The 25,450-nt window shown below is 43.3% G+C and overlaps 2 protein-coding genes across 4 annotated transcripts in view; both read left to right on the top strand.

The window, feature by feature from the left end:
• The window catches only part of dnm3b (dynamin 3b), a 33,674-nt gene extending 24,259 nt beyond the window's left edge, over positions 1-9,415 (top strand). Inside the window, exons 15-20 of the mRNA XM_056293585.1 lie at positions 3,271-3,380; positions 5,756-5,870; positions 6,939-7,103; positions 7,935-8,170; positions 8,576-8,749; positions 9,373-9,415. Coding sequence (XP_056149560.1) covers positions 3,271-3,380; positions 5,756-5,870; positions 6,939-7,103; positions 7,935-8,170; positions 8,576-8,749; positions 9,373-9,415 — 843 coding nt within the window. The remainder of the gene's footprint in view (positions 1-3,270; positions 3,381-5,755; positions 5,871-6,938; positions 7,104-7,934; positions 8,171-8,575; positions 8,750-9,372) is intronic.
• Positions 9,416-12,335: 2,920 nt separating this feature from the next.
• Positions 12,336-25,450, top strand: part of LOC130123769 (SUN domain-containing ossification factor-like) — a 29,534-nt gene continuing 16,419 nt past the window's right edge. For 2 of the 3 annotated variants that reach the window (XM_056293063.1, XM_056293061.1), the window contains exons 1-11: positions 12,336-12,550; positions 16,724-16,829; positions 17,285-17,416; positions 17,904-18,145; positions 18,332-18,439; positions 18,737-18,878; positions 18,983-19,100; positions 19,299-19,423; positions 19,533-19,600; positions 19,706-19,813; positions 24,218-24,323. In XM_056293063.1, coding sequence (XP_056149038.1) covers positions 12,486-12,550; positions 16,724-16,829; positions 17,285-17,416; positions 17,904-18,145; positions 18,332-18,439; positions 18,737-18,878; positions 18,983-19,100; positions 19,299-19,423; positions 19,533-19,600; positions 19,706-19,813; positions 24,218-24,323 — 1,320 coding nt within the window. In that variant the 5' untranslated portion in view covers positions 12,336-12,485. The remainder of the gene's footprint in view (positions 12,551-16,723; positions 16,830-17,284; positions 17,417-17,903; positions 18,146-18,331; positions 18,440-18,736; positions 18,879-18,982; positions 19,101-19,298; positions 19,424-19,532; positions 19,601-19,705; positions 19,814-24,217; positions 24,324-25,450) is intronic. The other variant, XM_056293062.1, reaches the window with a different exon arrangement.

Here is a 25,450-nt window from a genome sequence, read left to right as displayed (position 1 = left end):
CACACACACACACACACACACACATATGCACAACCACACTCACCCACACATTTTCAAACACACATACATGTGCATGTATACACACACACACACACACGCACACGCACACACACACACACACACACACACACACACACACACACACACACACACACACACACACACACACACACACACATACACACAGAGAAAAAAAACCTCTCCCTCTCTCTTGGTGTGGTTGGCAGTTACTTTGGAACTGCACACATTCTTGGCAGGAAAATCCCAAGTTTTTAATCCAAACATGAGCCTCCAATGTTTTACTGGGGAGAAACCCCTCTATTAGATTGTCAGTTCCCCTTTTTCTGTTTCTGAACCCAGCACTGATATATATATATGTCTGGCTGATCATCACCAGCCCTATTCTCTCCGTTTAACTTGCCAAACCCCTGTAGTCTTTACTAATAATGAACGTCTAACAGCCAAAAGCCATTACTAAGTTTAAAAGACCAAGGGATCACGTCGTCTCTTTTTCATATTTTTATACTTTTGCTGAAGCCACAAACAACCATATATTCTTAACTTATTGCGTTTTTAACTTGGCTAACAAATTGACCTTGCAGACCAAACAAATCCAGCCTAAACCTCATTGTCCACTTGGTTCATTTTGCTTGCTTCTTGAATTATTTCTGTATCTTGAGTGTTTGCAAGCCTTTTTGCCGACATTTGACACTACAGCCAATGAGCATACGTCAGTCTCCTTTGTATTATATCTCCCAGGTCCACTTGGCCACCCAGCTAAATAACTTCTTGGGAGGTGTCTGACTGTATTTTCAAACTGCCCCTGATTGATTGGCTCTGGTTCCTTTGGCCTGTGTCTGATTCTTTGCAGCCACAGTGGCACCTCCCACTCTGATGGACCACATCTTCATTAGAGCATTAGGCCAGAACATTTACTCACTCAGCTCTTATACAATAAATTACATGAGCTTACTATTATGCGAGGCCGTTACATCGTTTTGGCTTTAGATTTAGAGCTGCTTCGCATTTGGGCTCAAGATCTTTACACGGCTTGCATTTTATCACAACGATTTGTCAAAATCTCCATTTAGTGTAGGAAAATCTGTGAGAAATGTTTATTCCACAAAAAGGTGAAGAGGATATGAGACGTCTTGAAATGCATTTAGTAGGACAACATACAAAGGAAGAGCATGGAGAGCTAACAGTACAACCAGAATTAGACAAAATTAGGTGACAAATTAAAAATGCAGAGGGTGAAGAGCGAGGGGCAGATAAAAACCACCTTTGAACCCTGGAATGCCCATATAGCTGGCCCCATGGCGAGAGAGAAAGAGACAGAGAGGAAGACAGATTGACAGAAGAAGATCCGGGCCCAGTCTAACCAATGTGCAGACTACTGTACACCAGTATGACAATGAACAGGTAGTCTGAACACTGGGTGGACGAAGCCGGAGTCAGAACCAGGCCTTGTGGTGTCTCTGCCATTCCAGATGCTGGCTCGCACCGCCGCTGTCTGCGCCCTCCCTTCGCCCCGCTCCATTTTGGCACCATGGACTTGGGATCCCATCTATTTAGGCCCCCCGAAGTTGCGACTTTGCCCCATCCGCGTCGTTGCTTTTCCACCCTCTTTGGTCGATGTTTGCCGGTCTGTTTATTTGCTTTGGTTGGTCTTTCGGGTCTCTGTCCCCTTGCGGTCCATTTTGGTTACGCCGGCCATGTAGAGTATCCAGCCTTGACGTGGCACATTCGCTCAGACGACCGAGACAGACTGACTGCACGTTCAGGGAGGGGATATTACAAAAAAGAGGGAAAGAGAGAGAGAGAGAGAGAGAGAGAGAGAGAGAGAGAGAGAGAGAGAGAGAGAGAGAGAGAGAGAGAGAGAGAGACGGAGGTGGGGGGGTTGAAGAGTGAGTGAGAGAGGGAAAGAAAGAGAGAGGAAGAGGGAGGGGCCCTTGTGACCATATATGGGCAGTAGTGACCCCTTGGGGAATACACCACAGAAAGGTCTCCGGCGTTATTCTTGCAACTTTCCTCATTTCTCCTCAACCCTTTACTCTTCATTTTGCCTCGCCACTGTCCACCATTACTCTCCAGGATGGCGGACAGACTAGATGTGGGCTTTCTTTTAGCGAAACTTCTTGAAAATTCACCTTTTCTTCCCCCTCTTCTTCTTCTCAGTCCTCTCCCTTTCTTCACCACCCATCTCAGCTGGCTTCTCCTCTCTCCCTCCTTCTCTGGTTTTCTGTGTGCTGCTAAGCACTACCAGATGTTGTGTCTTAACGCCAGGCTGTCATTTAATCTCTCTCTCTCTCTTTCTCTCTCTCCCTCTCTCTCTCTCTCTCCCTCTCCCCCCCCCCCCTCTCTCTCTCTCTCTCTCTCTCTCTCTCTCTCTCCCCCCCAAAAAACTAGGCAGGAAGTGGGCCCCTCTGGAATGGAAAGAAAAAATATTGGAGAAATAAAGAGGGGGAGGGATAAATGAAAGCGAGAGAGAGAGAGTGAGTGAAGAGGGATGGAAGTTAGGATGGAGTGTAAAACGAATCCTAGATTTTTCCTTTCTTCTCCTCAACTCCCTGAACTCCCTCACCCCTCAGTATGTGTCACGGACCCACTCCAGTCAGAGGATGATTGTTGTGTCTGAGTCCCGACGCTTTCTCTGCATCTCTGTTTACGCCTCTCTCTTTCACTGTGGCCAGAGCGATTCGCGAGCCCTCAGCTCCTATCGCGCCACTGCACCACCGTTGAACAACGACTGCGTCTTGACCCCCACTATAATGGCTTCCACATGTGGTCTCTCTCCCTTTTCCCTCTCTCTATTTCTTTCTTTCCTCTCCGCTTCCCCCCTACTCCACCCACTCCCCCCTCTACCTCCCACTCTCATTCCTCCCCGATTCCTCCTCCCTCTCCCCTGCCAGCGCCAACCTCCCTCCCCCCCTCGCTGTTCCCTCTTTCTCTCTCTCTTTCTTTCCCCTTTTGATCACTCTCTTATCTCTCCTTTTCTTAACACCCTCGACAACCAACGTCACATCCTCGATCCTTGTCAACACTGGTATCTCTGTAAAAAAAAACAACAACAACTGGGTAACACAGAAACCACATTACCTGTATAAGAGTAAGCAAAACGGCCATTGTCCATTCTCTCTCTCTCTCTCTCTCTCTCTCTCTCTCTCTCTCTCTCTCTCTCTCTCTCTCTCTCTCTCTCTCTCTCTCTCTCTCTCTCTCTGTCTCTCTCTCTCTCCTCTCTCTCTGTCTGTCTGTCTCGCTCATTCACAGGAGAAAGAGAAGAAATACATGCTCCCGCTGGACAACCTGAAAGTCCGCGATGTTGAGAAGAGTTTCATGTCCAGCAAGCACATATTCTCTATTTTCAACACTGAGTCGAGGTCAGTCAAGTGACTTAATTGGCACTATGGTAATTGTTTTAATTAACCTCCACACCAAAGGCCACTAAATGGATTTGCAACTCATGTGGCGGCAGAGCACAAGTCTCGATGACAGTCCTATACGGCAGAGGGCGTTAGAGTCGTGGGCATGCAGGCCCGTGTTGACGGGATGGTGGAAATGTGTTTTGGGTTATGTGTTGTGGATATATGTGCGCATTTGAACACAGGTTTTAATGCATGTCATCTTGCATATGTTGCGTCGGCTTTGGTGAATTTTTAAAGTCTTTTTGAAATTTTTATAAGAATCATGGTGTAATTTGCAGCAAGACATCTCTGAGGTAATGCCGTCGTACTTAGTACAGCATGTCTTTATGTATGCTCAATAATCCAGGTAAGAAAATCTGATTCACCTTTCTGTGATTAGTACAGCATGTATTAAATATATCACCTACTCTGCTCTACATCCAGTTCCTGAACCGACCATCATTTATGTCCCAGCAAAAAGGCCTGAAAAGAAAATCTAAAGAAAGAATTAAGGTTAACTCTCAGTGTGTTCCATATAAGAGGCGTATAACATAACTACACTTTGAATAAAATGCTTGTCAGTTTACATTACTACTACTACTTTTGGCTGCTCCCGTTAGGGGTCGCCACAGCGGATCGTCCGTTTCCATCTCTTGTCCTCTGCATCTTCCTCTGTTACACCAGACACCTGCATGTCCTCCCTCACCACATCCAGAAACCTCCTCTTTGGCCTTCCTTTTTTCCTCTTCCCTGGCATCTCCATCTTCACCATCCTTCTCTCAATATACCCAGCATCTCTCCTCTGCACATGTCCAAACTATCTCAATCTTGCCTCTCTTGCTTTGTCTCCAAACCATCCAACCTGAGCTGTCCCTCTAATATACTCATTCCTAATTCTGTCCTTCGCCACTCCCAATGAAAATCTTAGCATCATTAGCATTAGCTTAACAAGCAAGCATTAGCTTGACAATTTACACGTAAAAATCAAATCAGTGCTATCAACCATCCAGCCATCCATCCATCCATTATCTGAACCGCTTATTCTGCAGTCAGGGTCGTGGAGATGCTGGAGCCTATTCCAGCAGTCATTGGGCGGCAGGCAGGGAAACACCCTGGACAGGCCGCCAGGCCATCACAGGACTCGCTCGCACACACACACACACACACACACACACACACACACACACACACACACGGACAATTTTAATACGGCCAATTCACCTGGCCTACATACATGTCTTTGGATGGTGGGAGGAAACCAGAGCCCCCCGGAGGAAATCCACGCAGACACAGGGAGAACATGCAAACTCCACACAGAGGACAACCCGGGATGACCCACCAAGGTTGGACTACCCCGGGGCTCGAACCCAGGACCTTCTTGCTGTGAGGCGACCGCGCTAACCACTGCACCACCGTACCGCCTCTGCTATCAACCAGAGATCTTGAACACTAATCCATAGACACATTTTTTCATGCCTCGACTACTGCAATGCTCCTTTCTCCTATCTCAGCTAAGTAGCCCTGTCCCTCCTGCAACTCCTGCAAAACGCTGCAGCCAGGATGCTAACCAATACCAACTTAGATCCGACATCACACCAATCCTCACATCCCTTCATTGGCTCCCCGTAAAGTATAGAATAGACTTCAAGATACTGCTTATCACATATAAGGCCCTACGTGGTCTTGCCCCTTTATAGTACATTTCCAAACGTTTGCATCCTTACTCCACCTCTAGGCCACTCAGATCTTCCGACCAGGATCTCTTATCTATACCCCGCTCCCTCCTCAAATCAAGGGTGACTGTATTTTTGTCATAAGGGCTCCATCCCTTTGGAACAGCCCCCCCCCCCCCATTAGATCAGCTGAGTCTGTGAACAGCTTTAAAAGACTTTTCAAAATCCATCTCAACCAACTTGCCTTCCCTGTAATGGGGCTGTAATTTATATTGTTCTCTACATAACTGTATGTGTGTGTTATTTATTCTGTATCTGTATGTTGTTTGGCACGTTGTGACTTTTGTTTTAAAAAGATGCTATATCAGTAAACTCTTGCTTACATAGTTCTCAGGCCTGAGACATTTCTTATTTTATCAAACTCTTTTTAAGTTATAAATATAAATTGGATTTTGTTTATTCAAATTGCTGAGACATCCCTGTTTCATATATGTATATTTTTTATACTTGTTTAATTAAACACAGACTTTCATGCGGATATTTTGTGGATTTTCTTTTTTACCTGATGTATTTGTTTTCTTTTCAATTTGAAACTCCTTGGTAGGCTATATCCATCCTTTTCTTTAATGTCACCTGAAAGAAGTGTAATATTATCTCTCCTCCTATTGCGGTGGTCAGGAATGTGTACAAGGACAATCGCACCTTGGAGTTGGCCTGCGACTCTCAGGATGATGTGGACAGCTGGAAGTCCTCCCTCCTACGTGCCGGTGTCTACCCTGAGAAGACCATTACAGTAAGCACATTACTTCATTCAGAGCAAAGGTCCCTAGTTTCCTGGCCAGCTTGTAAAGCTACGTTTTATATTTTCTCATTTAGCAGGCACTTTTGTCCCAAGCAACGTGCAAATAAAGTCATGCTTTACCCTTTTCGGCTGCCCAAAATCCCTTGCAGAGCTGGAGGCAATGCCCGGGTTTGAACTGTGAACCTCAGTGCAAGGATGTAAACATATTAGTCTGCTGCACCACTTCTTCTTCAGACATGCTATCATAGGGCATCCAGGTAGTGTAGTGGTCTATTCCATTGCTTACCAACATGGGGATCGCCGGTTCGAATCCCCATGTAACCTCTGGCTTGGTCAGGCATCCCTACAGACAAAATTGGCCATGTTTGCGGGTGGGAAGCCGGATGTGGGTATGTGTCCTGGTCGCTGCACTAGCGCCTCCTCTGGTTGGTCAGGGTGCCTGTTTGGGGGGGGAGGTGGAACTGGGGGGGATAGCGTGATCCTCCCTCATGCTATGTCCCCCTGGTGAAACTCATCACTGTCAGGTGAAAAGAAGTGGTGGGTAACTCCATATGTATCGGAGGAGACATGTGGTAGTCTGCAGCCCTCCCCGGATTGGCAGAGCGGGTGGAGCAGCAACTGGGACAGTTTGGAAAATGGGGTAACTGGCCAAGTACAGCTGGGAAGAAAAAGGGGGAAAATGCTATCATATAACTATTATTCTTGTTTTTCACCTGCCTTACATAACATTTTATTTATAATCTCTTATAATAGTGTTTATGTCCCTTATAATCGAAGATCTTATTTTTCAGTGCATAACTCAGTTCAAACACCTTTGCATCTGTGGTAATGTGGTGATATTTTCCTGGGGAATGGTGGGAATATAGCACGGCTAGCCTAAATTTCCTCTAACAAAAATATAGCTTTGAAAGGGGATACAGTTCCATTCTGTCTCAGATTATGCCCCAGCCTTTAATAACATAATTCACCAACTCACATATTCCCACTGGCCACTGCAAATCCAGCTTTTATTTTTCATGTTTTTTTTTTTAAATATTTTTTTCCATCCTCCCTTCACAGTTTGAAAGTGAGAGCTCCACCACCTCAGAGAACTTCTCTATGGACCCACAATTGGAGCGGAAAGTGGAGACCATCCGTAACCTGGTGGATTCCTACATGGCCATTGTCAACAAGTGCATCCGAGACCTCATGCCCAAGACCATCATGCACCTTATGATCAACAATGTAAGCTTGGACTCCTCTTAGTGCGTTGAGATGGTTTTTCCAGTTAAGGCCCCCAGAAACTGTTGTATTGTGGCTATCTTGAATGTTAATTGTATGTCAAATTCTACAATGGGAAAAAGTTAAAACTTTGATACATTCCTATTGTCCAACTGTATGAGCTGAAGTGAGACAACTGCAACATTGTCCATTTAGTTGAACAATGAGGCTACCATTTACATCGGTCGATGGGAAGCTGACTGTGTCCTGTGATGTCGAAAAAAGACATTCAGAATGGTCTAATGGTAAAAACATACAGTGCCATGACGGTAAGTTTTTGCCCCAAGAAACCTAAAAAAAGAAGAAAAGGAGGAGGATTTGAACCTGTTTGAGATGTTTGTTATGTCCACAGCTGGCATGCTAAGGATGTCATAATTTTCTACCTTGTTCCTATTGGTCACTCATCAGGATGGTGTTGTAGCCATAGTTTTTATTGTATCTCCTGCCACACTGCATAATCATATCAGTGGTCTTAAACCCTGTCCCACTGAGCGACCCAAGATAGCTGACCATCGTTTTAAGATGGACGATTTTGTGATGACTTGAAAAAGTTTGTCAGGGATGGCCTTAAGAGGCCCTAAACCACACAGTATGTGAGGGCTCTTTAGTGACTGTAATAATGCTAAGTACACTTTCAAAAAAGACGTTTGTCGCCGAGATATGTTCTAATTAAAGTGTTTCTTGTATGAATTTTAAGCCAGGTGGCCATTGCCTTTTTGGCTCATTGCTTTGAATACAACCTCCAAATTTCTATTACGATGCTTTATTCCCTGCATTACTATTCCATACCACTAGGTGAAGGACTTTATCAATGCAGAACTGCTGGCCCAGCTGTACTCTGCGGGTGACCAAAGTGCTCTGATGGATGAGTCCCAGGAACAGGCCCAGAGGAGGGACGAGGTGCTGAGGACTCACCATGCCCTGAAGGAGGCCCTAGCCATCATAGGAGATATCTCTACCTCCACCATCTCTACCCCCTTGCCTCCGCCTGTTGACAACTCCTGGGTGGGCGGTTCAAGTGGTGGCCGCAGGTAACGTAGACGTTAAAACTATCACACACATTAACTTTCCCTTGTCTGAATGATGAAATGAGACCAGTTTTTGTGAGATTGGTCCATGTTAGTGCAGGAGGGAACATGAGTAGGCTTTTGGGAAAATATTTCGCTCTGTTCCAAACCAGGAGACTGCATTAGGCCGTAATTATTGGCATCAATAGAACAAAAATAATTACATCTTTAAGAGACTGTTTATCAATTTTGGCTGTTTTTTGCCTTGGGCCTGACTGCCAAATAGTAGAAGATAGAAGAAGGAGCATACTTATTAGCATACATTAGAGCAGAACATTTATCTCATTAGGTTATATATACACACGCTATTTCATCAAATTCAAAATGGGAGGAAATTATTATTAGTTATTTTCACTGGTGCTTTTTCAGGTCTCCCCCACCCAGTCCCACTGCTCCCAGGAGGATGTCTTCAGGTCAGCGCCCAGCTGCCCGAGGGGCCCCTCCACCCCCTAACCGTCCAGGACCCCTGGGGCCCTTCAATAATAGTGCTGACAGCCCCCAGGCTCCTAGCCGCCCCAACAGGGCTCCTCCTAGCATCCCAAGGTGAGCACATCCACCCCGCACTGAGCACTTCTGTTGAGAAGACATGTAACACGCTCTTCCTATCTGTGGTAACGGTAATGGGAATAGTTTTTTGGGTTTTTATGCATACTGTGACCAAAACAGGTCATCATCAGGGGAGTGATGGATATTGCCTGTGGCACATGTGGGCACGTAAGGGCACATTTATTGCTGATATTTTATATTTCTTGTCTCTTTTATGTATGCACCATTTTGATGTTTGACACAACTGCAATTTCATTGTGCTTGGCACAATGACAGTGAAGTTCTTGAATCTTGAATAAACAGAGCACTTGAACTAAAGGTTGTTGTCTATGAGGCAGGGCTTTGCTCAAATGGATAAGAAAGTCATCTTCTTTGTAACCATCTGCTACATGTAACAACTTTTGCTGTATGCTGTTGCTAATTTCCACTTAACCTGAGGACTAATTTGCTCTCTTCTCTCTGCTTCTCTTCTCTCCTTCTCACCTCCCTTCTCCATCTTCTTATCCACTATTCTCTCTTCCTTTACTTTTCACATGTCTTTTCCTCTCATCTCTTATCTCTTGTGCTGTCTGACCCCTCCCTTTATATTCACACAATACTCCCACAATGCTCCCCGCCAGTCGGCGGCCCCCGCCCTCCCCAACAAGACAAGCCCCGCCGTAATCATCTCAAGGGGCAATTCAGTTCTGGTTTACATAGGCCTCCATTATCCACTCTACATCCAGTCTATCCCTTCTTGTTTAGCCATGGCTCTGCTATCCTAGCTTCTCCCTAGTGCAGAGTGCAGACAATGAAGTCTTTGACCCATGACCCATGACTCTGCCAGGTGACGATGTCCATATATCTATGTACAGTATGGTACTTGTCTTGTGGTGTACGTGTTTGTGCGCTTGTCGCCTGCATGTGAACCAGGTTTGCTTAGCAGATCCGCTCTGCCCACTTCCAGTCCAAGAACCTTCTTTCCTACCCTCTGCCGTGTCAACCACCACTTACACTTGCTGCTTATACATTAAAAAAAAAAAAAAAAAAAAACAGCTCAGCAATGGCACAACCCTACTAATTCCAAATTGCAGCATGGTATCATAAGCTGCTTATATTGCATGTGAGTGGGTGTATGTAGTGTGTGGGTGTGTGCTTTTTTTTGGTGCGTGTGTGTGTGTGTGTGTGTGTGTTTTGTGTGGGTGTGTCTCTGTATGTGTGTGTGTGTGTGTTGGTATTTGTGATTGTGTGTATGGATGTGGGGGAAGGGAATTATTTGCCTATATGTAGGCTAAGTTTGTTTTAGTATTGTTATATTTATTGTACAATGCCCCCTAAATGTTAATTACTGGCTTGATGTTCTCTTAGGAACAGAAGTTATATCATAGTATGTGTGTGTTTGTGTGTGAGCGTGAAAGGACATGTGTGCATGTAGGTACTGTGTCTGCATGTTGGGTGGCGTTTCGGTTGTTTTCGTTTTCATGGTCAAAGCTGTTAATGAATCACAAACCCTCTGGGCAATTTAATGTTGGACTTCTGTGAGTTGTTCCTGTGTTGTAGTAGCAGCAGCCATGCACACATAGCAAGGCAAGGGAGCACCGTCAGTATTCTCTATGTTGAAACAGCCTCAATAATACGTTTAACCTTGTCATAGGTGTCCACTTGCGCTGTATCAATGGTCAAGATGCGACGCTTACAGCCTTAAGCTCTAATTCAGATGATGAATGGTAAAATATATAGGACTCTGCATTGCCACTCAAGAAAATATGTTGATTAATGCTAAATGATGTGGTAAAATGCGGGTCCCAGTGTGAATGAAAATGACTACTGCATGTGACATTTCCATTTAGCCTTTTCCTCAGGTTTGAATCATGAAATTTCATTCACATCACAAAACCAGCACCCTGTCCCAGCTCTTATTATGTTTTCTGTTCCCTGATCTCCTCTCACAGCCAATCAGTCACATCTGTTTCAAAGCTTAAGGTGGTATTGTCAATATTCAAGTGCTCTCTGTCAGTTTGTTATGGTGTATGTGGGCCTGTCTTCTATTGAAACTGTGTTCTGATGTATATAGCTAACGATAAGGAGGTACTGTACCTGTTGACTATAATGACCTCATTAAGGATCCTAGCGCTTTAATTGTTCTCTGTCTCTATTCACTAAATGCTCTCCTTTCTAATTTAGACTGCCTTACTGGCACAAATTACAAATCTGTATTGCCAAAGTTAATTATAGAAAGAGAATAATACAATTAAAAAATATCTAGCTGAACAACAAAGGGGGTTCCTGTAGTATTGAGATGGCATTGTCTAGCAGAGGGCATAATGTTTGTAACTGGGAAATTGCATCGGCTGTTGTTTTCCGTGTCTCTGTATCTCTCCTCAATAAACTTCTTCCTCATAACGTCTTTCTTTGTAACTGGTGTCTTTAATGTCTGGATTACATTATTTTTTTCTTCCGGTCCTGTAATTATAACTTGTATAACGACCACTTTTTGATATGCAGTAGCGTACGCGGTTTATGTGGACCATCAGATTGTGCAATACAGCGTTTCGGTCAGACGATGGCGCTAATCACAACTTTTCTGAACGTAGCTTGACTCCTGTAATAGCCTTAATGGTAATTGGCGGGGGGAAGAAAGGTAATGTTTGCTTTGTGGGAGGTCAAATTGTCGTTATTTGATATTGGAGTCTTCATTAGATAAACATCGCGTTTATGACGACACAGTTAAACAATTAGCAACGTGTTTGACACAAACCAACAGGACACTGCTGTTACAGCAAGTGAAGTTTCACTTTGAATGGAGTCACGAGATATAGTTTGGAAAATGTCTTTTTGGTTTATTATAAACTGGTTCCGTTCTGCTCATGTTTGTGACTACACTGGTTCCAAATGAGACGCACATTCAAAAGTTTAAAAAAATAATGACCAACTTTGCCTATCACGCACATTTTCTTACAAAATATTAATCTATGGCACCAACAATGTTGGATTTAGTCTGGAACCAGAGGGCGAGATAACCGCTCATCTAGACTGTGTTACCTGTTCCCCCCTCTTGATACCGTTACTTCCGTTAGGCTCATTCTAAAATTAATGTATTATACTGGGAATCCTACTTAACAGAATTTTTGCAAATTAGTGACAGGCACATAAAAATGGATGGTAACTTAAAAAAAATATATATATATATCAGCGGTAAAAAGGGCTACCTTGAGAGGACCAGCGATGCGTGTGCATACGTCTTTATGCACAACATGATTTGAACCGTTAAAAGACAGTCCAAGTGTATGCTTATGGGCTTGTCTACACAGGCCCGGCGTGGACGGGAGCGTTGATGAAGAAGACGATAACGTGAAGAGAGACCATAATCTCGCCTGCGGCCCAGACCAGGAACAACGAGACTCACTTGGATATGGGAAAACTCACAGAGCTCCACCCGCCCGCGCAAACAAAAGCAACGAAGCGCGCCCGTTTCCTTACCGCTCAGTTTTGAGCTGCGCAGTAACTCGCTGCCTTGTCATGGGGGGGGGCATGCGATGACGGTCGGTGTCAAGTTCTCCACCTGCCAGACAGGCGATCGGCAGCAGGCTGCTCGGGACACGGCGGGGCAGGTGAAAGTTGAGCAAAGCGACTCAGCGTTAAGTAGGTTAAGCTTGGACAGAGATCGCCAGAGAGGAGCAGCTAATATCTCACAGCAAAAATAACATTTTCTCCTACACACGACGGCGATGATGTCGGTTAGAACAGGAGGTGGATGATGATGACGACGCTGTCGTGGCGAGTTGTGTCAGTGTGGCTAATCGTGGCTTTAGCCTCTCGGTAAGTAAATAAACAACGTTTAACACGCTGAGTTTACCAGCGTCTTTAGTGGCCAGCTGACATCAAACCTTTCTCTGGCCTCAGCAAGCCGCCGAACACTCAAGCTAGTTAGCTAACGTTAACATGTTGTGATGTGGCACCTGGTTGACTTCTGCTCTTGTGTTGCTAACGTTGCAGAATTGTCAGCTGCTCTAGTTGTTGGCTGACCAACACAGCCGCCAAATTGCTGCCCAGCCACGAATCATTTAATAACCTCACGAAAAACGGACTTATTTACAATCGGTTCACTCAGCTGTCATAAGTTTGACTCTTTTGTATCTGAGGTGATATCTTTGTTACACAATAAATGGATGTCAACCAAGAAGTGTAACTGTGGTCAAGAACGCAAACACAGCATAACGGTAAAAGAATGGTTTACAGAACATGGACTGAGTCAGGCTTTCTGATTAAATTGAATTTAGATAGTAAACATAGTCACCCCCCCCCCCCCACACACACACACTCTGTTATACTGTCGTAGACCTGACGTGAGCTGACTTTAGACGGATTTGCTCAACTGCTCTTGGCAGGATTATAGATCTATCACGCCAGTCAGTTTGAAAGCTGCTGGTTGTAACGTCTCAGTAAATCTGATAATTCCACAGTAAAAGTCCAGTTAGAGAGCGGGATTATGAAGGATCATGATCTTCAGTTGTGATACTGAATTCTGACGAAATATAACTTGTACTCATGGAGATAAGAGAAAGAGGAGAAGACGTATTTTGATATTTCAAGTTCCTGCATTTGGCTTAGCCTAAATTCAGTATAACTGCTGTTGTTCTGAGAGCCGTGTTGAAATTATAGTAGGACTACACTCCCAGCTGAGCGCCAGTATGTCCCCCAAGCACCAGGAAAGCTTTAACCAAGATCGGCTCTAGCTTTAGCAAACCCACTTTCCAAGTTCTAAGAAAGCTCTGCTGTGGTCGACAGTAGCTCGGCCGGGGTGATGAAAGCTCATCCCACCTATGCCTATACCTCCTGTGCTTGCTCCTTGCAGCCACTGTTAGCTGGTCGTTTCACCATGTGTCTGACATGGTAGGGTGGGACACAATTGATTACTGCAGGAAGTTGTCAAAGCAAAATGACCACAAAGGCATGCAAAGCAGCACTCAGATTTGTACTAATTATGTTATCACCCCTCTGGCTTTCTTCCCCTCTTTCTATCCCGTCCATTACTTCTCTTTAAATGTCTCTCTTACACGCACACACATAGATAAAAGAACGATGCGTTCCGATAGATTTACAAATATGAATAGAACTACTCATTGTAATCCTTAAATGCACAGAAACATACTCTAATAAAGTTTAAGGGAGGAAACATGGATATCAACTATTGTCATCTTCTCTGCAAGAAATATATAAATGCCAAAAGTGATAATTTTCTTGACAGCTTTCCTCTTCTCTTTCTCACGCACACTCAAAATCCCTGCAGTTGGTTCAGAGAAACATATAAGTTGTAATGGTACCAGCTTTTTATTATGATTGTTTGTAAATATTCAGAAAAAAAGTCTGTAAAATGTGGCAAGTAAATAGAATTAATCCCAAGTGTGGAAGCGAATGGATAGCTGATACTGGCTGACCTGGTGGAGCCAGTGCTATGCTGGGCAAAGCTGTCTCGGAGCTCTGACAGCAAGTTTGGTCAAGTTAGAGCTGATATGGGTGGTGGTACCTCTGCAACCAGAAATGAACTCGTTCTCAGAAAATGTGACAATGGATTAGTTAATGACCTGTAAATATCTAAATGAAGAGCACATGTAAAAAAAGCCCCATTAAAATACAAATGATATGCATAACTTCAAACTATTGGCTTGGGGATATGTTATGTCATCTGACTTTCAAAATAATTGCACAAGTTCATTGAAATGCCCCGCCTGAATACAGACTGTGTGAGACATAACCCTCTTCCTATCACTCAGAAATCTGTTAGCCACTGCCATATCCCTCAAGGTGTATGGTACACTTGATCTCTGCATCGCTAGGTGTGATCCATGTTATCTCTTTTGTCTGAGTTTGCGGTTGGCAGTTTACTTATTTTTATCCAATTTGCTCAAGAAGAGGATCATTGGCATTAATGGCAACCCTCCCTCTCCTATGTTCCAGTGTGACTTCATTTGTTATGATGAAGGGAATTGTGTGTGGAATTGTTCATGGCAACGTCAAAGCTCTCTTGTTTCAGTTAATCCCATTATATCCATATTTCAAGGCCACATTTTTTTTCAGCCGGGACATTGGTCAGCCAAATCTTATCCTGAGCTTTGGACTGCTCCTGCCATCTCATACATGACGCTTTCTCATTCATGCTGTTCTTTGCCTTGGAACAACTTGTAATACCCAACAAGCCCATCTGGATGGATGGCTCCTAACCTGACGCCCAGGCCTTCCTCAGGGAGGGTCAGAGGTCACGGGGGGGACCTTGTCTGGTTTGAGGTTGACAAAAATAGATTGATAGTATAAACATGTTGCACAAACTCATAATAACTCACCACACCATTTAAAAACTATTTATTTAAATCTCTTTGTAAAAAGATGCCTTTATTGCTTTTTCCTCAACATTCTAGCTTCAGAGCTTGTCCTCACTCAAAAGTAGTACACCCTTTGACCTGCATTTTCAATGTGGTGGACAAGCCTGTCCCACACATCAGGAATGCATTTAATGATCATGTCACAACAGCTAACACCCTTCATACTTGTCTTTCACAGCGTCACAAATTTTATGAGGGAAATATGAAAGTCACCATGTCTGAGAAATGAAAAAGGGGTGATGTTTCATGACTGTTGGAATGTATCTGAAGAGCTTCTTTAACTTTTGATTTTATGGAAGGACAGGGCAGATCTCAACCAAACCATATCATGTGTGGTGAGAAACTAGCCAATGATAGTTTGATGCCAAGCAAAATAAAGATACAGCAGGAAACAAAGCATCCAGAGACGCTGAGATCATTGATAAAGACTGCTGGTTTGTGGGGGTGTAGCTTTTTTCAAATGTTTTAAGAAGGGGGCACCAAAGGAAAAAAGTTGGGAACTCCTGATCTAAATGTCCCATATCTGTATAAGAATCTCCTTATTTCTCACCAAATTTTATCAATCTCGTACCACTTGAACCCTTTGTTGATATCCATTTATTCAATTATTCTTGTAAGCCATGTCTTAGAAGCATTGTAGCTCCTTTGGGAGTTACATTAATGGCTGCTGGTTTTTAATTAGAAAACAAACTTCATGTTTTTTGTTGCAGTGTTTGAGTTGTCCAGCTTTGTGAGAAAAATCAACAAAGGAGTTGTGCCAGCAAGCTACCTAATCTGAAATCCTAAACAAAGTCTAGATAATGGCCTGGGTTGTTGACAAGATTCAGTTAGAGTTAGGCTGTGGCCTTGGAAACAGCAGCAGAAGGACTTTTTTTTCCCTGCTGGAACTTAGCATCATTGGGAATCATAGTAACTATTTAAAGACATGTCACTGATGAACATCGTGGCTATTCTCCCAGGTGTTAACACGGTCGCTGTACACCTGCCATTTTTCTTACATCCTCTCTCTAGATAACAGTTTTTTATTCATGATGTAGATTGGATAGAGAGGTTATGCACACTTTCATCGTAAATCATTTCTCAGAACCTAGACCAAAGGAAGAAAAGAAGTTCACACTATCCATCCCTAGTTGTTATTTACATCATATATTCTTTAAAGTGGCGACATTTATATTTCAGGCTTTACAAGAAAAGTTTGTTTGCTGAAGTAGTGCTTCAGATACCTATGAACATATATGAAATAAAACCTATATCTATATTATATAAAATAAAACTTCTCTATATTATATAAAATAAAACTATCTTTGTAAGGTAGGGCAACATTTAGGGTGTGTCTTTTGACTTTGGGTCCATTACCTGGCTGAACACAGATAAGATTAACATTCTATATCACTGTCCAGGCCAGCTGCTCTTTCTCATCACACTGTGACATTGCAAAGTAGGTTTCTCCATCTGACTTGCTACAGCCTACCTAGATGCTTAGCTTGCTTGTTTAAGATCATGTGAATGTCCTCATTCTTTAAATCTAAGCCTTAAATCCCAGCTCAAATGACTTATATCCAGAGAAATGGATCTGTTTGTAACTCCGATTGTGCTTCTCATCATCTCATAGTTATCATGTTAGATGCACAGAGCAACACCAAGAGACCCAGAGTTCCATGCCCAAAGAGGACATCAGTTTGGAAGAAGAGCCAGGGGAAACGACTTACCATCACAAGGTGACGCTAGGTGCACAGGCACACAGCCTAAGAATAGATCCAAGTTTCATAATTTAAAATTTAGGCATTTAGCCAGTGCTTTGGTTCAGGGCAACTGACCTGGGAGTGGCTGAGTGTCTTGCGTTGACAGGACACCTAAATTTATGGACACACACATTGGTTGTTTTTGCACGTCTGTCTCAGGCCTCTGTGTGTGCCCAGTCCTTTCATGTCATCATACATGTCATTAGTGTTTTATTTAACTCCAGATGAGCCTCTGTTGTTCTAAATGCACATAAGAAATCAACAGTAATCAAATTACAGCAATAATCCTAGAAGTAGAAACTCTTTAGTTTATATATCTGCTGGGATCAGCGTGTATGGAACGGCAGACATACTGTCATCTAAATTTGTGAGATGTTGCAAAGCCTACAATTAATCTGTCCTTTTTATTTTGCTGGTGATGTCTTTTCTAGATTGAGGAGAACAGGATGTCCCATATCCAGTCACTGTCTGAGGATGATCTGCTGACACTGGGAGTTGGGGAGGATCAGGCAGAGGAGGAGCCAGTGACACAAGAACTAGACAGAAAGGAAGAAGATGCAGAGGTATGGTGGTGGTTTATTTGCTACACATCATATATGTATTTGAGCTGGAAGAATATTGGAATTACACAATTAGATTTTTTTTCTTTAACGTCGCATTTGTAGTAGACATACTTTTCTGGGTTCAGCGGAAACACTTGTGAATGCACTTTCACCAAGATTATCACCAAAGATGAACAACATGCCACACAGGGAAACTGTTGTGACACAGTGTTATTTTTTGTAGAAGAACGTGGTTTATGATGTTACTCCATATATGACAAAGCCTTGCTTGGGAATTTCTAAAAGGTTTATGCTGTTGTACACCTCTCGAGTAATAAATGGATTCCAAGCCTTGCAACCCAAAAGTTGGTTCACTCCATTGATTGTTTATTAAACATGGCAAGCATTAATTAGGATTTATTTGGTCGCTATTGTTCTGGCTTTTGGGTCAATTATTTTAAGTAACAAATTCCAGTGATGGTAATACATTTCCCTGATCGTCCATCAGGTCTTTGAGGTGGAGGAGCCTGCTTCAGAAGTTGAGCTAGAGCCAGAGAAGGGTTTGGCAGAGCCAAAGGCAGAAGCTGTACAAGACCCAGAAAAGCAACATTTAGAAGCTTCCGTTATTCAAGACAAGGAGTCAGACTCCTCTGAGCTCTTGCCTCCATCCTCTGATCCCACTCATGCCCCTGCTGCTGAGCCTGAGGATCCACCCAGCATTCCTACCTCCCAGGACCTTACCCCGAATCAGTAAGCCATTCACAAAGCAACTTTTTTTTTTCCTCTGTTGGTGCTCAGGTGGCTCAAATTTCTTAAATTCATCTCAGCTTTTAAAATGACAACAAAAGAAATGTATTGTCAACTATCTCTCTTTGAGAATGAATGGGACCTTTTATAAACTTAAGAAATAAAACAATGATTTTTGTCTTTCACCAGTATGTCGGATGCCGTCGTACTTGATGTTGATGCACTTGAACTCAGTGACGATGACCCAGCCCCAGCTGATTGTGAGGCAGGGGAGGCAAACCCATATGACAAAGAAAGGTGGGTGCTGTTGAACCTCTACTCTGTAAAACTAGCTGAAGAGGACCTTACAGAACAAAGGTCTCTCTTACTTTGCTGTCAAGTTGACACACACATTGGCTGAAGTAGGTGATTAAGGGGTTTAAGAATAAAATGAAGTTACTGCGATCAAGTCCTTTTTCACTGTAGGCAGGGAGAAAGCAGTAATCACCTTTATGTGCTGATTTAAAAAACCTTTTTTTTTAATACTTCGATCCTACTATACCAACCGTATTTGGAATTATATAACCTAGCAATGATTCTCTTTTGTTTGCTTAGCAGTCCTCCAGTGGTCTTGGAGAACACTTCAAATGCTCACACAGCAGGAACCAAAACCCAACTTGACCCATCCCTGAGTCCTCAGACTGGTCACAGCACCCAGCCTCTGGGATCCAACACATCACACATGCTAATGGAACAGGTGTGGCTAGATGACTATCAACCTAATCAGCATATAAAACAATTATCTTTACTCTTTTCTCTCATTTCTGTGGAGGGGCTCTAACTCCTATTGTTTTTCGACAGGGGTTGAGCTCTCCCATCATCACAGACACAGATTCTAGCGTGGGCAACAAAGACCCAGAGGACATCCCCACCTTTGACGAGTGGAAGAGGAAGATGATGGAGGTGGAGAAAGAGAAGAGTAAGACTTGTAATTTATGAAGTTATGCAAACCACCACTGGTGCAAAAAGGATGTTATATGCACTTTTTATGTACTTATCTGATTGTTCTATAGGCTTAGGTAAAATCAGAATAGTTAAATTTGCAGAGTTCTCTGTTCTTAAAGCTGACCTCATAATTTTTCATGTCCTGTTTTTTTTTCTCCTTTTTTTTCTGTAGCTCAGGCTACTCATACCTCTACCAATGGAGGCACTGCTCCTGCTAAGAAGGTGCAGAAGAATTTTAATAACTATGCCTCAGTGGAGTGCGGAGCCAAGATTCTTGGTGCTAACCCAGAGGCCAAGGTATAAATAAATGGTGGTGCAATTTAGACAGGGCTGTCAGCAGTGGATCCTGTCTGATTTATTTTTGAAGTTGTGAGCATTTTCTGATTTGTTGATTTATTCCACACAGAGCACTGCAGCCATATTGAAGGAAAATGTGGACTTGTACATGCTTAACCCTTGCAGCAATAAGATCTGGTATGTGTGACGTGTTTATATCTGCAATGAAACACCAATATGTCCTGTTTGCTTTCAACAAATTCAGCAAGACCAAGTTATATCTCATTTCATTCCTTATCTCAGGTTCATCATTGAGCTCTGTGAGCCCATTCAGTTGAAGCAGTTGGACATTGCCAACTTTGAGCTCTTCTCCTCCACTCCCAAAGACTTTCTGGTCTCCATTAGTGATAGGTATGTACAGGAGTAGCTATATTTCATACTACTGAAAAAACAAACATAACAATACTTGAGTTGGGTTAAAAAAACAAAAAAAACCCCAATAACCATCGCTGCTGTAACATTTGGTACAGATTAGAGTCTGACTGATGCAGGATTTTTAAGACCGATTGCGATATTTGAGGATTTGAAAATATGATAATCATATGCTGGCTGATATTCTTTTTTTAATTTCAGAGACACATGACATTAAGATTTTCCTTAACATTTGTTATGTGTCGTTATTTAAGAGTCCTCACCAAGCTAATATGACATAATGCAGTTTAAAAATAAACTTGTTTTATTGTCATAAATAGTACTTTGAACAAAAGTACAGCAAAATATATTAAATTTTGATAAATAAGAGTCAAATGTATAAAAATAAGAAAGTAAAAAAAAATCAAATCCATTATAAATGATAGAGTACTAGTACTAATTAACATAAAAGGAAATGGTGTTTGTGTGTGTTGTGTGGGCCTGCCATATGAACATCAAAGAGAAACTATAAATAAAAAAACAAAGCGCAAATATTAAGAAAAATATGGGTGAAATGAATATAATATGCCGTCTATAAAATGTTTAACAAATAGTTGGCAAATAAACTACACCGATGAGCCTATTAAAACCGCTGACAGGTAAGTGAATAACATTGATTAGCTCAGTACAATGGCACCTGTCAAGGGGTGGGATATATTAGGCAGCAAGTGAACAGTCAGTTCTTGAAGTTGATGTGTCAAAAGTAGGAAAAATGGGCAAGCATAAGAATCTGAGCAACTTTGACAACGGCCAAATTGTGATGGCTAGACGACTAGGTCAGAGCATCTCCAAAACAGCAGGTCTTGTTGGGTGTTCCCGCTTATGCAGTGGTCAGTACCTATCAAAAGTGGTACAAGGAAGGACAACCAGTGAACCGACGAAAGGGTCATAGACCGCCCAAGGCTCAGTGATGCACATGGGGAGTGAATTCTAGCCTGTCTGGTCTGACCCTACAGAAGAGCTGCTGTAGCTCAAATTGCTGAAAAAGTTAATGCTGGATATGATAGACAGGTGTCAGAATACCCAGTGCATCATAGCTTGCTGCATATGGGGCTACATAGCCGCAGACCAGGCAGAGTGCCCATGATGACCTCTGTCTACTGCCGAAGGTGCCTACAATGGGCACATGAGCATCGGAACTGGACCATGGAGCAGTGGAAGAATGTGGCCTGGTCTGATGAATTGTGTTTTCTTTTACATCGTGTGGATGGCCGGGTGCGTGTGCGTCTTTACCTGGGGAAGAGATGGCACCAGAATGCACTATGGGAAGAAGGCAAGCCAGCGGAGGCAATGTTCTGTTGTAAAATCTTGGGTCCTGGCATTCATGTGGATATTACTTTGACACATACTACCTACCTAAACATTGTTGCAGTGTACACCCGTTCATGGCAACAGTATTCCCTGATGGCAGTGGCCTCTTTCAGCAGGATAATACACCCTGCCACACTGCAAAAGTTGTTCAGGAATGGTTTAGGAACACGAAAAAAGACTTCAAGGTGTTTCCTTGGCCTCCAAATTCCCCAGATCTCAATCCGATCCAGCATATGTGGGATGTGCTGGAAACAATCCAATCCATTGAAGGCCCCACCTCACAACCTATTGGACTTAAGGATCTGCTGCCAATGTTTTGGTGCCAGATACCAGAGGACACCTTCAGAGCTCTTGTGGAGTCCATAGTCCACAGTCCAAGCTGTTTTGGTGGCACGAAGGGGATCTACACAAAATTAGGCAGGCTGTTTTAATGTTTTGGCTGATTGTTGTATACAGTAAATCAGGTAGTGTGTTGTATGGCTCAGCAGGTAGTACAGAACATTAATTCCTCAGTCCTCGATACTTCCAATCCAACAGGGTCAGGTTGTAATAGATGAAGCGAAGCTTCTCTGCATCTCTCCTTTCAGAGCACTCCGCTTCTCGTCATAAATATTGCATATGGTGCTGGACATCCTATCACTCACCACAGGAGAGGTAAAGTTTGTTTGGGTAACAAGCCATGTTAGGCACATGTTCAGCTCACATTTATTTACGTGTCTCCTCTGGTTTAATAATGTCCAGTGCACTGACTGTAACTACAGACATGTGAGTTGCAGATATATTTACCATTGCTTCATTTTGGCAGAACAAGTTAAATGCTATAGTATAACCGCTCATTAATGTTAGCGGTCTTGCACTGATGAACATGGCATTAGCTAGCTTTGTGGGTAACCTAATTTAGCAATGGACAGCATTATAAGCTGCTGTAAGTGATGTTGCCAGTGAATTTTTAGAAGTGATGAGGGAGAAATGATAGCAACATTGTTTGTTTACTTGCTAAAACTGCCATACTGTTTCATATACAAACCTACAATCAAGTTTGTCACCAGCTTAGTGTACACCACTCAACTACAGTAACATAAACATAATTTTGATGTTTGACCGGGTACTGGCTTTCACATTACTGCAGTAAAACGAGGCATGGCTGACATGAATATTGTTAGGCTTATTTAGGCTAAGAGGAGAAGTGATAGGGGATATTTATTATTATTTAAGTAATATATTTCATGTGACAATCAGTTTACCATGAACACAAATAATCTCCGTTGTGGGCTACTCTATTCGGCTTTGCTTGGGTCAAATGATTTTTGTTATTTGGCATTCCAAACACATGTGTTGCCAACAGTGGAGTTGCAAAGGTTGGTGCTACATTGGATCAGCGGGTGGGACGCACTGCTCCAACCAAAAACCAACTTTAGAGCCAACTTCCGTGTGACAAAAGCATTTGCATGCCTGATTAGCTAACCGTAACCCTACCCTAACATTAACCAATCACAGGCAGAGTTCACAGCCGAGCATCCCTTCCATGGATCCAGTCTAGCACCAGTCAGTTGCAATCTACACAACAACAACCCTCATAACATGGTTGAAGGATCCATCTTCTGTCTCTCCATTTCTTTTCTAATTGCCATTTATTGGCCATTATAAATGCCTATACCAATTTATCTGCAATTAGCTTATATCACTGGCACAGTGGTTAGAGCAGTCGCCTCACAGTAAGAAGGTCTTGGGATTGAGCCCCGGGGTAGTCCAACCTTGGGGGTCGTCCTCTGTGTGGAGTTTGCGTGTTCTCCCCGTGTCTGCGTGGGGTTGTTCCGGTTTCCTCCCACAGTCCAAAGATATGCATGTCAGTTAATCGGCCATACTAAATTGCCCCTAGGTACGAGTGTTTGTGTGTGTGTGTGTGTGTGTGTGTGTGTCGGCCCTTTGTGATGGCCTGGTGGCCTGTCCAGGGTGTCTTGCCGCCTGCCACCCAATGACTGTTGGGATAGGCTCCGTCATCCCCACGACCCTGAGAGCAGGATAAGCGGTTCGGATAATGGATGGATGGATGGATAGCTCATATCAGCCAAAAATATCAGCACACCAATTTATTGGTCGGGCTCTAGTATAGATCAACAGAGGAATTGAAAGTTAGAGAGGTTTCATAATGATGGATGTTCAGGTTTTCTGCCAGTTTAAGAACATGTATCACAATGCTTTACAGCACTAGGAAAAATAATGTCTGTAACCAAAGCTATGGCCAAATTTGTTTGCATAACACCTGTGGTTATTTTCTCATCATCAGATGAGCTGTGTCGGGAACACATTAGTACTGAAAGTTTTTGCTTGGTATTGAGATGGTCTGAGCCTATTTTTTTTATATGTTTTTTTTTAAAAAAATATATAAATTTATTTCTGATTTTCCCTTTTTCTCCCAATTTAGTGGCCAATCGCTCCCTATTCCAGTTCAAACACCCACCCTCGTACTGTATGCGTTAGCCAACTGCATCTCTCCGGCCGGCAGTCTCAAAGGAGACGCCTCGCCATTTTCGTGACAAGGCGAATCCAGGCCGAACCACTGCTTTTTCTAACGCACACAGAGACGCATTCATGTGACGAACATAAGCTGACTTCGCCCCCCTCGTGAAGACAGCGTTGTCAATTATTGCTGCTTCATCGAATCTGGCCATAGTCAGATCTGACGAGACTGAGGCGCGAACCCCGGTCCCCAGTGGGCAACTGCATCGACACAAAGCCGATGCTTAGACCGCTACACCACCGCGGACGCTGGTCTGAGCCTATTTAACATAAAGTCACAAAACATGTCAAATAGGAAATAATTTGTTCCAGTTATAGAACACTTAGAATAATAAAAATGTAAAGTGCTTTCAACATATAAAGGTTTTAAAAAAATGAAAAAAAAAATCTTTATACAATTTGTATGAGTATGAAGATCTCCAGAGATATCAGGCCCTGATATTTTTGATTTATATTCTTATTTGATTGATTAGATAACTTAAGGTCCTGTGCTGAATAAATCTGCTTCCTCAGATACCCAACCAATAAGTGGCTTAAGCTGGGAACCTTTCATGCCAGAGATGAGCGCACAGTCCAGAGCTTCCCACTGGATGAGCACTTGTATGCTAAATATGTCAAGGTAAGCACAACCTCTTTTCTGGTCGCTCCATTGCTGCTACTGTCCCTTTATTCTATGCTCTTGTTGTGCAGACCATCCACTATGATGTGTTGGAGAAGATTTAGATTTAGCAAATAGAGTTGAGTTGGTTTCCAGTTTTGCCCATCCGGTGTATGAGCTTAAACTGGTTTGATTTTATGCAAAACGACTGAACTGGCATTTGTCATTATGAGATGTTCTGGCAAATTAAAAAGTAGCCTACATCGTCAGCTTTGACGCTAAATCCAACTGTATTTTATTAGTAATAAGTAATATGACAATGTGATTCGTCTGTTATTGTGGCGAGCTGACATGAAAAAGGAGGCAAGAGGCAAAGATCTTGTTTTAATGGCAGTGCCCGTGTCCCATACGCCGTATGACCCTGGGAGTGCTCTTTTATTTGCCCCCAAAATGGTTGCCGAACAATGGCTTGCCCCCCGAAGTCACTATTAAAAGGCGTTCCCCTGTACTGATCCTCCTGGCCTCTAGCGCGAGGTCGGTGGCGGCGGGCAGCAGGCGTTCATCTGTATTGTCCCTCCTGGTTTCTAGGGGGCGGTGGAGTTGCAGTGCACTGGAGCCATCAGGGTGGGCTGGAAAACTTGCATCTCTGGTGGGCTCCATCTTTTGCCACGCCAGGTTTTCCAAGCCCCAATGGGTCTGCTCGATGTCCTGCTCCAGTCTTTGGATCTACCTCCATTCTTCAGCGAGATCCCACTTTTGACACCAATATGGTGAGCTGGTGTGAAAAAAGGAGGCAAGAGGCAGAGATTTCATTTTAATGGCAGCTCCCGTGTCCCATACACCGCACGACCCCCGGAGTGCTCTTTTATTTGCCCCCAAATGGTTGCCGAACAATGGCTTCCCCCCTGAGGTCACTATTCAAAAAATCAGTCGCAGTCCTACAGTCAGTCAGTCAGTAAAATGGTCATCTAGGGGTCAGTCATCCTTGACAACCCCATCACCCAATACATAGTCCCTCAAATGTCCAGGGTGCCATCGCTGGCGAACAGGCCACTTGGGGCTCACAGGAAGTGCAATTGGGGGAGAGGCACACTGATCAGCACATGGGGTGCTACTGTTGCCTCCGGCCCCAACAACAGGCAGCGCAA

This window comes from Lampris incognitus, chromosome 14 (genome assembly GCF_029633865.1).
Source record: "Lampris incognitus isolate fLamInc1 chromosome 14, fLamInc1.hap2, whole genome shotgun sequence".
Lineage (NCBI taxonomy): Eukaryota > Metazoa > Chordata > Actinopteri > Lampriformes > Lampridae > Lampris > Lampris incognitus.
Note: the sequence above shows the minus strand (reverse complement) of the source record. Positions and strands in the feature narration are given on the sequence as shown.